Source organism: Rhamphochromis sp. 'chilingali' (assembly GCF_963969265.1).
Source record: "Rhamphochromis sp. 'chilingali' genome assembly, chromosome: 2".
Lineage (NCBI taxonomy): Eukaryota > Metazoa > Chordata > Actinopteri > Cichliformes > Cichlidae > Rhamphochromis > Rhamphochromis sp. 'chilingali'.
This window is the reverse complement of record NC_137930.1, coordinates 51,113,897-51,130,267: the sequence shown is the minus strand read 5'-3', so window position 1 is coordinate 51,130,267 and position 16,371 is coordinate 51,113,897. Positions and strand designations below refer to the sequence as shown.

At 41.0% G+C, this 16,371-nt stretch overlaps 1 protein-coding gene across 3 annotated transcripts in view; it reads left to right on the top strand.

The window, feature by feature from the left end:
• Positions 1-1,823: 1,823 nt before the first annotated feature.
• tead4 (TEA domain transcription factor 4) overlaps positions 1,824-16,371 on the top strand; it is a 29,460-nt gene continuing 14,912 nt past the window's right edge. For 2 of the 3 annotated variants that reach the window (XM_080876573.1, XM_080876572.1), the window contains exon 1: positions 1,835-1,967. In XM_080876573.1, the coding sequence (XP_080732699.1) occupies positions 1,961-1,967 (7 nt within the window). In that variant the 5' untranslated portion in view covers positions 1,835-1,960. Of the gene's footprint in view, positions 1,968-16,371 lie in introns of all 3 variants that reach the window. The other variant, XM_080876574.1, reaches the window with a different exon arrangement.

Genomic DNA, 16,371 nt, shown 5'->3' with positions numbered 1-16,371 from the left:
TCTTGTTGTTACAACACTCTTACACCCCAAACAATGCATAAACACATTGATTAGGACCTCAGCTGAGGATTGTAATAACACAGTCACTTATAGCGCTGGTGAAGAAATGGACAATCCTTAAAAAAGCCCCATGGCTTTAATATCCTGCTGTGATTCCACTTGGCATGTGGGTCTAAGTGTGTCTGAGGATGCAACTTGCAACGTGACGCAACTTTAATGTGTCTTCTCATTTGTCACACCCCTCCTCTCCTCCAACACCACATGCCCTCCGTTATTTGTTTTCATGTTGGCATTAAACTTATTATTAATCTTTTTTTTCCCCCAGTGAGGGTTAGCAGATGTTGAGCTGATGTGATCTAATAATGGCCCTAATGTAGCAGCTAGGTTGCTAATAGTGTAGCTAAGAACTGGGTCTCAGTGACATTTCCTCAACATGATTCACTTTTCTGAAGATATTATGAAGGCATGAAGATATTTGCTCAGTATTAAGAAAATAATAACATCCCACTGCCCCTTACATCTTCAGCATATCCCTTTTGCTTTCCATCCCTGTGATCTGTTGATGATGCTGTTGTAAATCAACATTTAGTACTTAAGCATAAGTTAGCTACTGAAAAAAAGCGAGCAGAAACAGAATAGAAATGTTAAATTGCAATTAAAAAAGTTTTTTAAAGGTGCCGTGTAGTTTCAAACTGCAGCTTTTCAAACAGCTCCAAAAATTTGTCACAAAATGTTTCTGTGAGCTAAATGTACAGTTTCTCCCAGGGAGAGACCCCCCCCCCCCCCAAAAAAAAAGGAGAGGAAAGGACAGGTGTAGCTGCTCAGCTAGTATATTTTCCTAATCTTTCAATTTTATTGTCCTGATTTATTAGTTTTAATTCCGATATTGGATATTGTGTTTTTGTGTTTTTGTGAAATGTCATGAAAAATAAGTTGTTACTAGTTTTGTGTTATTCACTGGTTACCAGGCACTTTAGTCCAGGCTACCTTTTATACTAACTTTGTAGTGTCTAGGTGATCGAAATCTGCCATGTAGCTCACTTAAGATCTGCTTATATCAGTTGTCAAAATCCACAAAGAGCAGTGATGTCGGAGTAGCAACACAAATCAGCTGATCACATTCTGTACACAAAGAACATTGTACTGGAATGCACAAAACAAATTATTATGTGACTCTTTTCTGGTTAATTCTGCATTGCTACACCTGATCTTCAGGTTCCCCAACGCACCGAAGTCCATTTTAACCCCTGCTTCTAAATGAAAGAACTAAGATTTTGAATAATGGTCTTTACAGGCTGTGTGTGGTAACTGTTGTAGCTGCTGACCAAATAAGCTGAATAAATGATAAAATTATAAAATGTTAGTTAATAACAGTCATTGGTTTTGTGAAATGCTTATCATAGGAAATGTTCTATTGTTGCTGTTTTAGTAACAGCACAAATGATATCAAACGTTTAAAAGCATACATATAAGTGGTTGTCCTTGTTAGATAACAAAAAACACTATTGTTATCTACACACTATTTTGGAAATAATGTAAAATCATTAAAACATTTTGTGTAAACTGACAGAGCACCACTTCAATTTTTTCCTCTTCTGCCTTTCTTTTCTGTCCTGCCACATCCAGACGCAGCATCACCATCACACCTGTGCAGTTCATACAGACAGATTTGCTCCCTGCGGACACCTCGATCTCCTTCCACGTCCATCTACCACAAAGCTCAGACCCTCTACCACTCGCTCTGTGGTCCTCTCTCTGTCATCCCACCACGTCTGCAGAGTGGGTGCCAGCTCCCTCCCCCAGGGGTGGGAGTGAGGAGCTGGGGGACGGACTCGACAAACCCCTAGAGAATGATGCCGAGGGTGTGTGGAGCCCTGACATCGAGCAGAGCTTCCAGGAGGCCCTGGCCATCTACCCACCCTGTGGCCGTAGGAAGATCATCCTCTCAGATGAGGGCAAGATGTACGGTACGCCCATCTCTATAGTCTACTCTCCCTGTGAAGGACAGGATGATGTTCTCATGTGAACCAGGGTTGAGGATAATTCTCCTTAAATTAAACAAGTCAAGAAGTCTCCAATTTGATTTAACAATATGTTACACTTTCAGACACACAGGTCCTTAATGCATAGTGTATCATATTTGATACACAGAGTCTTTATGAGTTGTTAAGACTTCTACATCATTGGTGTGTGTTTTTGTTCTTTTCTCTACCAAAAAAACCTACAACTCTATAATATGTTTTCAAGTGCTAAACTGCAAAAAAAAAAAATGCTGGATGTAGCAAATATGACACAAATTAAAACATATATATAGAAATGGATGATTTTTTAAATTTGTCAGAAAGTTTAATAATCACTTCCCCCAAAAAAAGAATTTTATGACAATTAATTCACAGTTGAGGCTTTAAAGGGTTAAGCCATATTCACTTGCTATATATATATATGCACTCTTGACTCTTGACAACCATGCAAATCATTTGGCTTACACTCAGAAATTGGCATGTCACAGCTGACCTTTTTATATTATAGACTAGGGGTGTCAAACATAAGGCCCTGGGAACTTAATCAGCCTGGCAAAGACTCCGGCAACAACAAAAACCTTCTGCTTTATAAATACAGAACAGTCTGGGCAACGAACCTTTTCTTTAATTGTACACATTTATTTCTCAAGATTTAGGTCCAAAGATTTCTGCAGCATTTCTTTAGCATTTAAAAAAACTGAGATGAAATTACATTTCTTTTTCTCATATTGACATTTCTCAGGGATTAAATTACTTTACACTGAAAGAAAGGGGATTTTTACTGGTCTTGCCACTTAAGATCAAAGTGAGCTGTATGTGGCTCATGATGTAAGATGCATTTGACATCCGTAGCAAGAGTGTTAAAGTATTACATTTATAAATTAAGAATGATTTTATTTTTTTTACATTCACAACACAAATGTTGGTCATGGCATATAAAGCAAATAGTGTGAAGGTATCTCCATGAGTTAGATTTTGCCTCAACAGAAAAGACAGCTGAGGTGGGATCCAAATTCTTTGACTGTGCTAAATGTGCTGTTTGAATAATATATTGATTAATATACAGTTAACTTTTCTGATGCATTCAAAACTGTGAGAAATTAATGTGTTCATTGCTGGTTTGTCAGTAACATAATGATTTCTTGTAACTGGACTATTGTGAAAATCCACCTGTGAGCCTCTTTGAATACTTCCAAACCTTTATAACTTGTTGTGGGGCAAAAAGAGATAAATATTCACCCCCACACACGCCTCATTATAAACTGAACTGTATATCTGCTTAAATTAGGGCCAGTGACATTTTTAGATATGTGTTTGCATATACATGCATGGGTTTAGGTTAACTGGTGATCCAAAAATGCCCTTAGGAGTGAATGTGAGCATGAATAGTTGCTCTGCGACAGACTGGCAACCTGTCTAGGGCGTACCGTGCCTCGTGGCCTTTGACAGCTAGGTTTCGAACACATCTACATATCAGTGTTTGGCAATTATCATAGGGCCACCAAGTGGATACAGGAAATATTTCATGCTTTGATGTACTTCTTCCTCCTGTTATATGACAGATAACCAGAAACCTTCAGACCTTGAGTCCTGGCTATATTTAAAAAATTCTGAGCTTGCATAGAATGGTGCATCCTATCAGTATGGTAAATGCGAAGTTACTGTAGAGGTAATAGGGATGCTTAAAAACAGTATGAAATATCGAACACACTGAGATGTGGTAGCAGCTTTTCAGTTTTTATGGGTCTTGCATGTGAGAGTGGCGAAATGGCTCTATAGCACCAGCACAAAATTTCAAAAAAGAAGCCCTACATTTCATCTTCATATATGAAATCTAACATCCCAAATTCAACCCTAAAATAGTCGTCTTTAGTTTGTAGTTGCTACATAACTACACTGCAGGTCTTTCGATAATGAATGTGTGGAAAATGTCATTCCCAAACAGGTGTTGGGAAGGTGAGGTGACATGCCTTTACAGCATTTTGCTGAAAGATGTTTGGCGACAGATGGTTTGGCCCCCTGAGTGACTGTTTGATAGTAGATCTGGTAGGTGGAAAACAGAGCAGCCAGAGGTAGTGGTGCTTTCAGACAGACTCTGTCATCGCCTTGTTTTATCACCGTGCCAGACAGCTCCTTTAACTGTTAGCTTTGCCTGGCCTAGCTTGGTGACCTATTGAGGTCATGGCCATCCTCTGATCATCACTTAAACCCTTATAAAGCCTGTAATAATAGTTGGAGTAGGGCATGAGAGAGGGGCAGGTGTGTCACTCTGTGTCACGGGGCCGTGGCGAGGGGTGGGGGAGGACTGGATCAGCAAAGATGTGGGGTTAGGGGGTTTTTTTTGTCAAGGAAAGCACTGAGGGACCCCTTCCTCCCTGTGGGGGTCAGGGGCAGGCGATGCGTGCCAGGGAGTGCGTCGGCTTGCCAAGAATGGCATGCACGCTTGAAGCCCGGGGGTTCAAGGCAGCTTGGCTGTAACCCTAAACCAGAATAGACGTTTACCCTTTGAGCGCCTGGAGGGGGGAGGAGGGGTGGACAAATAAACACCAAGGTGGGCAGCGGTGTCGTGTATGGCCTCGATGCATGGCACAACTCTCTCACACCTGTCTCAGCTGTGCGTATATCTGTCAGTTTCATTTTAGGTAGAAGTCATATTCTGTTTTTCTGCTATCTCTGATTTACCGCCCTCATATCTTTTAGTCTCAGTCTCTTTTCGTTCTTAATGAACAACCGCTTTTCTCTCTCTCTCTCGTGTCTGCTGGTGTAGCCGCCTTTCATTTCGCCTCCAGCTGTTCCCTGAGTTCAACCTGACAGCCTTGTGGCAAATCCGGATTTATGACTTGAGAAATGAGGCAGGACTGAGCCCATGCATGGCCCACTTTGCCCCCATTGCCTCTAAACAGAAAGAGCAGCCCGTCCCTTAAAGCCTTTGCAGCCCCTGCAGCTCCCCTTTTATCGCCATCCCCGAGGTCACCGGTGGCCAACAACTCAAGTTATTCAAGCAACCACAATCGATGCAAAGCCACTTTGAAGGTCTTTAGTGTCGTTAATGTTGTTAAAGCGCAGATGGGTGGTCTTTAATCAGGTAGCTAAATCAAATATCAACTTAGAATATCTCTAAAGGCATACATGAAATAGTAAATCCATGACTTAATGCTTTTAGAAATGTGATTTACAGTGGGGCAAAAAAGTATTTAGTCAGCCACCGATTGTGCAAGTTCCCCCACTTAAAATGATGACAGAGGTCAGTAATTTGCACCAGAGGTACACTTCAACTGTGAGAGACAGAATGTGAAAAAAAAAAATCCATGAATCCACATGGTAGGATTTGTAAAGAATTTATTCGTAAATCAGGGTGGAAAATAAGTATTTGGTCAATAACAAAAATACAACTCAATACTTTGTAACATAACCTTTGTTGGCAATAACAGAGGTCAAACGTTTACTATAGGTCTTTACCAGGTTTGCACACACAGTAGCTGGTATTTTGGCCCATTCCTCCATGCAGATCTTCTCGAGAGCAGTGATGTTTTGGGGCTGTCGCCGAGCAACACGGACTTTCAACTCCCGCCACAGATTTTCTATGGGGTTGAGGTCTGGATACTGGCTAGGCCACTCCAGGACTTTCAAATGCTTCTTACGGAGCCACTCCTTTGTTGCCCGGGCGGTGTGTTTTGGATCATTGTCATGTTGGAAGACCCAGCCTCTTTTCATCTTCAAAGTTCTCACTGATGGAAGGAGGTTTTGGCTCAAAATCTCACGATACATGGCCCCATTCATTCTGTCCTTAACACGGATCAGTCGTCCTGTCCCCTTGGCAGAAAAACAGCCCCATAGCATGATGTTTCCACCCCCATGCTTCACAGTAGGTATGGTGTTCTTGGGATGCAACTCAGTATTCTTCTTCCTCCAAACACGACGAGTTGAGTTTATACCAAAAAGTTCTACTTTGGTTTCATCTGACCACATGACATTCTCCCAACCCTCTGCTGTATCATCCATGTGCTCTCTGGCAAACTTCAGACGGGCCTGGACATGCACTGGCTTCAGCAGCGGAACACGTCTGGCAGTGCGGGATTTGATTCCCTGCCGTTGTAGTGTGTTACTGATGGTGACCTTTGTTACTTTGGTCCCAGCTCTCTGCAGGTCATTCACCAGGTCCCCCCGTGTGGTTCTGGGATCTTTGCTCACCGTTCTCATGATCATTTTGACCCCACGGGATGAGATCTTGCGTGGAGCCCCAGATCGAGGGAGATTATCAGTGGTCTTGTATGTCTTCCATTTTCTGATGATTGCTCCCACAGTTGATTTTTTCACACCAAGCTGCTTGCCTATTGAAGATTCACTCTTCCCAGTCTGGTGCAGGTCTACAATACTTTTCCTGGTGTCCTTCGAAAGCTCTTTGGTCTTGGCCATGGCGGAGTTTGGAGTCTGACTGTTTGAGGCTGTGGACAGGTGTCTTTTATACAGATGATGAGTTCAAACAGGTGCCATTCATACAGGTAACGAGTGGGGGACAGAAAAGCTTCTTACAGAAGACGTTACAGGTCTGTGAGAGCCAGAGATTTTCCTTGTTTGAGGTGACCAAATACTTATTTTCCACCCTGATTTACGAATAAATTCTTTACAAATCCTACCATGTGGATTCATGGATTTTTTTTTCACATTCTGTCTCTCACAGTTGAAGTGTACCTCTGGTGCAAATTACTGACCTCTGTCATCATTTTAAGTGGGGGAACTTGCACAATCGGTGGCTGACTAAATACTTTTTTGCCCCACTGTAGTTGTCTAGTGCAGGTTAAATATGGATACATAGACAAAACAAACTGTTAGCAAAATAACTGTGTGTCTGTTGGCTGAGGACGACATGCTCCGAATTTCAGGTTGAATTCCACTTCGAAGAATGAATGCCATTCTTTGCTAAACAATATGATATTGAGTCTCCAGGCAGGCAAAACAGAAGCAGAGTGTTTGGATCACCTTCTGCATTGTAAATTCCTAAATCGAATAAAAGCTTTTTCACTGCATACTCTGCATATACGCGCCACATTTTTTCCCATAATACCATGTATTGCCCCGGCCCCCGTGCCCATTACTCAACAGACGTATTAGCTTGCTTATTAGGGACGGTGTCACGGAAATTGTGGCGGTTATGTGCTTCAGCAGTAATTCGACATGCATCTGCCAAGGAAAACATTTCCTGCCTTGTGTGGCTCTCAGCAAGCGATGTGCCCCGTGGTCAGAACGAAGGCCCCATGCTGCAATAATGGAAAGAAAGTCCCAAAATGTGCTGACAGCTCTCACTAAAAGAATGTAGCTCTGGAAATATGATTATCTCCCCCCGTTTATTTGTGGCCATATATCTGCCACGCTAATTTATGTGCTGCTTTTGCAAATGTAATTGTTTTCTTTTAATGATGTCTTTTTAATACCTTCCTTTTTTAAATTTAGCAGCATTATCTCTTTTTTATTATCTCTTGCGTCACACAAAGTTTTATGCAGCTGTTTGGTTTTGTCATTCTGGATTTCATAACATCTGTGTAGGGAGCACTTTTCTCACATTTTGACGTGTCTTATTTCCTCTTTGGAAAAAAAAAAAAGTCTGTGTTAGTGAAGTGGATAAACTCAACAAAGCTCCCGACAGTAGTGACATATTCTTTCTGTCAGTTCAGAACAAAGAATACCCACACAGTGAATCATGCTCCCACCGCGCTTGGCTTGCGCAACGTGTCAGCCCATTGTCGCTTTTTGTCAGGCGATGCAAACGTGTTTTTGTCTCAAGTCGTGCTCCTAATGAACATAACGGTAAAGGTCAGTGGAAAGCTAACAGCGAGTCCTCACCTAGGTCCAGACTGTGGCAGTAAAGTGAGAGATTCACCAGCAGTGTTGACCCGGTGACCTTTGAGGAAGCTGAAGGCCTGTGTTTTCAAGTGGTTTCCTTCAGTAGCTCTGCCTCAGTTGCCTGCTTGAAGAAGTGAGATCATATATGTAGGTAGAGGTGAAATGAAGACACTGATACAGACATAGTGCCATCGTTTGGAAAAATGAATAATGTGTTTTTTTATTTACTTAGGGTTTTTTTTGTAGCAGTCCAGATTTTGAATTAGTGACATTATTTGTTTAACCTGAAAATAATTTAGAAATAATAGAAAGTCATTTATTTAATCACCTTAATGAACTGATAATAGTATACTGCCACACAAGTGTTTGTGGATATATTTTTCCTGCAATTACATTGCATATGAATCATTTATGGGAGACACCCAAACCTTAGTGATGATAGGATGATGATAGGATGACATGGAAGGTTCTCATGAGAAATCTGGAGTCTTTACTCCAGGTTTAAGGCTGTCATGGGATTTGATGCTGTCCGGAGACACCCCCCCTTTGCTGACTTCTGGAATCTTACACACTACTCTCTCGCCTTTTTTTCACCAATGACTTCTCTCTCTGTCTCAGAGTGCAACCAGTAAGATATGGTGAGCAGCACCATCCATGCAACAGGGTTGCCTCTGCCACTTTATTTAATCTTTTCAGATCTACAAGGTTGAAAGAAACAAGTAGAAAGATGTGCCTGCAAAATTACACACACACTTCCCTGCGTAAGTCATAGCAACTCTTAAGACACTAGTGGATTTGAAATCTGTTAGATCTTCACGCCTCTGCTCTAGTCTGATCATGGAAGTTACTCTGATATAGGGCTGCCACAAACGATTATTTTGATAGTCGACTAGTCACCGATTATTTTTGCAATTAGTGACTAATCAGATCATCATCCATTGGACGTAAAACGTACAGCTTATTACACCAGCAGCATCTGCTCTTATATAACTATCATTAGCTTACAGCTTTAAGTGTTTAAGGTATGTGCTAACTAAAAATAAAGACAATATGATAGTTTATTAAATTTTAATGAAATTTGCAGATTGTTTCGGTGAAGTTTAATAAACTCCTTGCTATCTAAAATATAACAGGACACTGGAGTATATTCTCGAGCATCTCACACTTCTGATAATCAGCTGTCTGCTTGACGTTTATTCAGTTGTGTAAAACTATAACTTTAATCTCAGCCAAACCGATTTACCCCAGAACTTAAAAAAAAAAGCCAAACAATAACATTTTTAAGTTATCTAAGTGACTTATATATGTTTAACCTGAGTAGCAAAAGACCGTGGGGAGTTTGAAAACGATTTGCGGGGAGTCCGGTGTTCTCACGGCTCTAGTTAGCCTTGCCCCCGGCTAGCTATCGAGCTAGTGGGTAACAGACGTCTCCGAAAACGTCGGAGCGCTTTTGAAAATATGCGGCGTCTTGATAAACTGAGCAGATATTTGAGGTTTACACAGCTACATTCTCGCCTGAAAATATGTTAAACGTTTATTTTGTGACCCAGAAAGAATAATAAGAGTAATATTAAAACTAACTAGCTGCCGCCATTGTTGGAAACTGAGCTGAGCTGCGCTATGAATTCTGGGACACAGCTTCTTCTTCTTCGGGGTTTAACGGCAGCTGGCATCCTTGTACATGCAGTGCTGCCATCTTCGGTTTCAGTCCGTTATTACACTCTTAAATTCTACTACTTTTTCCTGCGTCTTTTGTGATCTTACAAAGCTTCAAACGACGCGTCGACTATTAAATGAGTCGTCGACGATTTTGATAGTCAAGGTAATCGTGACTAGTCGACTAGTCGACTACTGTGATAGGACAGTTTGGTTTTTGGAAGTATGCATGACACATAGAAACTCATAGAAACACACAAATACAAAGGTCAGATACAAATACAAAGACACATCAAATACAGATGTGTCTTTGGAGAGTATCATAGGAATTTCTAAACAGTTATTATTACTATTGTTATTAACGCTTAAATATGGCAAAGATGCAACACAGCGTAGTGTATGGATATTTGACACATTGTTTTATGTGTATCAGTTAATGTGGTATGGATATCCATAGGACTTTATGCAAAAAGGGTTATTTATTTACACATATATACATATATAATGGATAAAAGAAAATGTCAAAACAGTCCATGCAGGACCCAGCACACCAGTCGGTGTCTATATGGTAATGTCATGAATGCACTGGGTAGAGAGAAACACTGAAAAGCAGAGGGAGTGAGATCAGACCGGGCCAGTTATAACTGCATCTGCATCTCTGAAGGGCAAATTTATGAATTTTACTACCAGCCAGGCCCGGCGGTTGACTTTGACAGAACTTTACAAAACCCGTCCACTTTTCCCTGATCTTTATCAACAGGCCTGAGGAGGAAGAGGAGAAGACAAAAGACAAAAGAAGGCAACAGCTTTTCTAACGTCTTGCATGACTTTTTTTTTCTCCATTACTGAATACAGTTAAGAGATGTTTTCAATTGTCTACAGGCTGGAACAGGGGCAGCTGTTTTTATGCTTCTTTTATACAAATAGAAATGTTTCTTTTAAAATAACTTTATTTCAACACCAGTATTTTATTTGAAACCCACCTCCCAACTATTAGTTTGATAATCCAAACAACTAATTTGATTAGCATTTGGCATACAAAAAGTGTACATGTTCTAAAAATACGAAATCAGATGTGCAACATTCATAACTTATAACTCTACTTTGCTGAAATGTAACCACTTGTCACCGTTGTAAGTTAACTGTTATATAAATGACAAATCAGATTGCTGTGAGGGGGTACATGCTTTTCTATGTAATATTACTATGCCTTGAAGGTTCTGTAAGGACTGTCACATTCAGAGGTGGGTAATATATTTCCTATAGCAATGATATCACAATATGACATCACATAAACATTTATACCTGTATAATCACGGGCGATATGACAAGGCACGACACTAGTGACATTATAACTTTAAATTGGAGGAAAAGAGAACACCGAGTCACAACCCAGTGACTCAGTATTGGCCAGTGCCCTAAAATGAGGTGTCAAAATTCTTATCTGAAGTGAAAAAGCTGGATCATGTCACACATCTTGTTTGCTGACCACGCGATTTTTACTTGTGGTATTGTTGCAGTACATGTTGGATGTTGTAAATACATTTTACTTTGGCTTATTCAAAAAATATTACGCAACTAACAAAGTATACATTAACCTTCCACTAACCATTCAGTTGTCTTGTTAACAGTTAACAGGTGTGTCTCTTTGAATGGTGGTCCAAGTGTGAAATAATGTTATAGATGATTTTTTTTTATAGTAATGTTATTACAGCTTTATAGAAGCTCTTCTAACTTACACTTTTCCCTCACTCATATGGTGGTGATATTATTATAAACTTTTTCCTACATTGCAAAGCCCAGCAGTATATCTTGAGCGCAGTAAAACCCTGACTTGGCTTCTTCTACATCACTTTTCATACCCTTAAGAAATGTTTCCAGAATCAGATTCCCCCTTAGACGAGTCCGTGACTGCAGGCAGTGTGATAAACAACATCAGACCGCTGACCACTGGGTGATGGTATAATGTTCCTACTGACTTTCCTGCAGCCTTGGCTGGCACTGGTTCTCTGTCTGTGCTGGTCCCATTGGATATCATGATCTCATCGCTGTGTGACTGAGTCGCCTCTCTGATCTCATGGGTGTGTTGGAGGGTATTTTTGAGGGGCCCTTCCCCAAGCACACTAGGAGTGGCAGGGCATCTGATATGTGAGCATGAGGCGAAGTGTGTTTGACGGCTCCTTAATGACGTTGTGTATCGCTTGGAATACATACAATATTGTCATACTGTCATCGCTATGGTGACAGAATAATTTTGAAATCATTCAATTTTGAATTGAATTGTTAAATTGTTTCACTTTACTATAGAACAGAAAAACAATAGCTCTTAGGAGCTGTTGTTTTTTTTTGTTTTTTTTTAACCATACAGCCTTTCAGGAAGCTACAGCTCTAGGTTAGAGCTACAGCTCTAACCTCACTGTCTTTTGCTTGCTCTAAGAATGGCACTTTACAGGTTGATCAAGTTTTACAACAACTTACATTCAGGGCATGACAAAGGTTCAAAAAATCTGGCGAGAAAAATGACAAAATTGAAGAACTGCATTCATCTGTGGAGACATGCTCACACATCTGTGTCTGCTACTTTGAAAATCCCTATTGGATATGCAACGTACATCTTACTGTACACTGAAGATAAATCGGTGGGAACTGGAAGAACTTGCTGCTGTAATGTGAGGAACTCAATGCAGGCAACTTAATGTTCATTTGAGGTCAAGTACTGTGAGGACTTTGACAAAGCTCTGTGTTCGTCTTTTCAAGAGTTTGATTGCAAGGAAATGTGGAACACTTTCTTAATCCCTGGGGAATTAAAGAAATATGCATTTAGGGGCTCAAACAATCGGCCAGCGAGTGCACCTCCTGATAAACACTAAACGGTTGAGGAGTTACAGCCCTGAAAGGAAAATAAGATTGAGACGGAATGAATGCCGCAGCTGGGGCTGGAGTGTGTGTGTGTGTGTGTGTGTGTGTGTGTGTGTGTGTGTGTGTGTGTGTCAGTATATGTCTGTATCGACTTGTGTGGTTGTGTGTATAAACTGGAGTGCAAAGCATTTTGGAGCAGGGTTTAGTCCACAAAAGCCTTATACAAAAGCAGTCCTACAGTTGGATAATACTGAATGTGTGTGTGAGTGTGTATGTGTTTCAGGGGCCTGAAGCTTTAGGCAGAATAATATCGACCATTTTTTCCTCTTTTACTCTCCAAACCGACTCTCATTTATTCTAATTCATGTCCTTATACCTTGACCATAGCAGCACGTTAAGAAAACACATTTTCTGCATATTTCAACCGTGTTATATAATGTGTAACACTTTTAGAGTTTTTACATGAACTGTAGTCCTTTTGACTCAGACCACCAGATCAGTAAAGTCTTCCACATGTTTTTCTAGTGGGAAAGGAGGAATAATATATTTTATTGTTAATTCCTCAGTGGCACCATAGACCTATAGGTTGCTCATTGTTTTATTTTATTTTATTTTATTTTTTGTGCAGTAGGAATTTGTGAGTCCCACATTTCCAAAAGCGTTTCATCAAGCTGATCTAAGTTTAAGTCATTTATAGCTATTTGAGTTGGTTCAGGCAGCCAACAAAGTCAAGCTTGGCCTCAAGTTGCCTAAGTTGCTTTAGTTGCTCACTGTTTTGTTTTCAAGCGATGTCTGACGTAATCAGTGGCAATGAATGTCCTGGCTCAAATACCTGAATACAAGAATATGAATATATATACAGTGGGGCAAAAAAGTATTTAGTCAGCCACCGATTGTGCAAGTTCCCCCACCTAAAATGATGACACAGGTCAGTAATTTGCACCAGAGGTACACTTCAACTGTGAGAGACAGAATGTGAAAAAAAAATCCATGAATCCACATGGTAGGATTTGTAAAGAATTTATTCGTAAATCAGGGTGGAAAATAAGTATTTGGTCAATAACAAAAATACAACTCAATACTTTGTAACATAACCTTTGTTGGCAATAACAGAGGTCAAACGTTTACTATAGGTCTTTACCAGGTTTGCACACACAGTAGCTGGTATTCTGGCCCATTCCTCCATGCAGATCTTCTCGAGAGCAGAGATGTTTTGGGGCTGTCGCCGAGCAACACGGACTTTCAACTCCCGCCACAGATTTTCTATGGGGTTGAGGTCTGGAGACTGGCTAGGCCACTCCAGGACTTTCAAATGCTTCTTACGGAGCCACTCCTTTGTTGCCCGGGCGGTGTGTTTTGGATCATTGTCATGTTGGAAGACCCAGCCTCGTTTCATCTTCAAAGTTCTCACTGATGGAAGGAGGTTTTGGCTCAAAATCTCACGATACATGGCCCCATTCATTCTGTCCTTAACACGGATCAGTCGTCCTGTCCCCTTGGCAGAAAAACAGCCCCATAGCATGATGTTTCCACCCCCATGCTTCACAGTAGGTATGGTGTTCTTGGGATGCAACTCAGTATTCTTCTTCCTCCAAACACGACGAGTTGAGTTTATACCAAAAAGTTCTACTTTGGTTTCATCTGACCACATGACATTCTCCCAATCCTCTGCTGTATCATCCATGTGCTCTCTGGCAAACTTCAGACGGGCCTGGACATGCACTGGCTTCAGCAGCGGAACACGTCTGGCAGTGCGGGATTTGATTCCCTGCCGTTGTAGTGTGTTACTGATGGTGACCTTTGTTACTTTGGTCCCAGCTCTCTGCAGGTCATTCACCAGGTCCCCCCGTGTGGTTCTGGGATCTTTGCTCACCGTTCTCATGATCATTTTGACCCCACGGGATGAGATCTTGCGTGGAGCCCCAGATCGAGGGAGATTATCAGTGGTCTTGTATGTCTTCCATTTTCTGATGATTGCTCCCACAGTTGATTTTTTCACACCAAGCTGCTTGCCTATTGTAGATTCACTCTTCCCAGTCTGGTGCAGGTCTACAATACTTTTCCTGGTGTCCTTCGAAAGCTCTTTGGTCTTGGCCATGGCGGAGTTTGGAGTCTGACTGTTTGAGGCTGTGGACAGGTGTCTTTTATACAGATGATGAGTTCAAACAGGTGCCATTCATACAGGTAACGAGTGGGGGACAGAAAAGCTTCTTACAGGAGATGTTACAGGTCTGTGAGGGCCAGAGATTTTCCTTGTTTGAGGTGACCAAATACTTATTTTCCACCCTAATTTACGAATAAATTCTTTACAAATCCTACCATGTGAATTCATGGATTTTTCTTTCACATTCTGTCTCTCACAGTTGAAGTGTACCTCTGGTGCAAATTACTGACCTGTGTCATCATTTTAGGTGGGGGAACTTGCACAATCGGTGGCTGACTAAATACTTTTTTGCTCCACTGTACATAGAAATCATAGATCTGCCTTTGAGTTTTTGCAGTAAGGCCATCAAACCTTTGCTTGTGCTCGACCCAATCTCTCACTGCTTAGTATTTTACTACAGTTGGATTGCTGAGGTCGGGAAATATAACACAAGTCTCCTGGGGCAAGAAACACATGCCGTCACAGAGTCAGTTTTTTAAACTGACTTGGAGTAAAAAACTATAAACTTACTACAAAAGCAGACCCAGACAAAACGGATGGCTTGTTTTAAACTGGTTAGTCTGCCAGTTGGTGTTACTCAATGTCTGACTTCTTGGAATGGTGTTCTGCGCTGGTTCGAGAGCTTTGAGTAGAGTGAGAGTGATGGTGCAAATGGTGAAACCAAGACAAGAACTTGTGATGAAATGTAATTCTAGTTTTGATTTAACTGATAGTTAATCAGTGCATCAAAGCTCTCCATCCAGAACACAACGTGGGTTGTAATACGTTATAATTATCTATTTGAGGTTTCAAGAAAGCGCTTTACAAGTGGCAGATGTCTGGTTGAAAGGTTGTCTGTTTGTATATTTAGCAGCAAAACCTTCGTTAACACGTGCTTTCGAAAAGCATTAGGTGGAAATTCATGTCTGAGTGAACTGCTTGGGTGGGATCTAAGTTTACCATGATCTCCGAGTAGAAACTGTTTTGAATTCCGCACAAAATCTGATCACTTTTACTGGCTGACAAAATGTTTGATGGGGCTTGAGCCAGGTGTTAGGTTTCCATTTTTTCATCATTCAGAGTCATCTGATTGGCCGTTTTGAGTAGCGTTGTGAGGTCTGACCCAAACATCACTATGTGAGGGGAAAATCTGACGGGTTTATACCAGGTTGTGTGTCGTGACTGATCCGTGTGTTAATTCACATGGAGATGTGGTGCCAGGGGAAAAATGACCGTGTTTAAGAGGTGGTGCAAAGACTAGCAAACTCTTGTGTGACTGGTTGTGTATATATTTGTGAGTTTGCGTGGGTGCACGAGAGGTCCTTCGAGAGTGATTCACTCAGTATGTGAGTGATCCGGGGAGTTTGTCTGTGTCCTCGCTTTTTCGTAGTGCCTAAAATAATGTGAATGTGTTGCTGCAGGGTTTCCATTAATAAATATGTTTCTAATTGCTCCCTTGAATAATCAATTATGAAAAAAAAGCCTCTTCGAATTTCCTAGCACCCACGTTGACATTAAACTGGTTATTTTGTGATCATTTACACTTACAAAAGAGTCACATGGTTGAGAAATTGCAGCCAGGTAATATGTGGAATTTTTGCCCAACAAATGACTATAATCAAAGTGTACATTTGTATGACAGAAACACACAAACACACAAGTTGAACCATTTCCTGTAAAACCTTCACTTATAGTAGCAACAACAAACGAAGGCTGCATTTTTCATTTTAGGCCTGCAGTTTTAATTTGGAAGATGAGTTAAAGAAACCACGTGATTGTTGGCCTCTATAGCAACTGTGGAATTTGGATGGGAGAGAACAAGCTCAAAATTTACTGCAGGCGTAAAAGCAT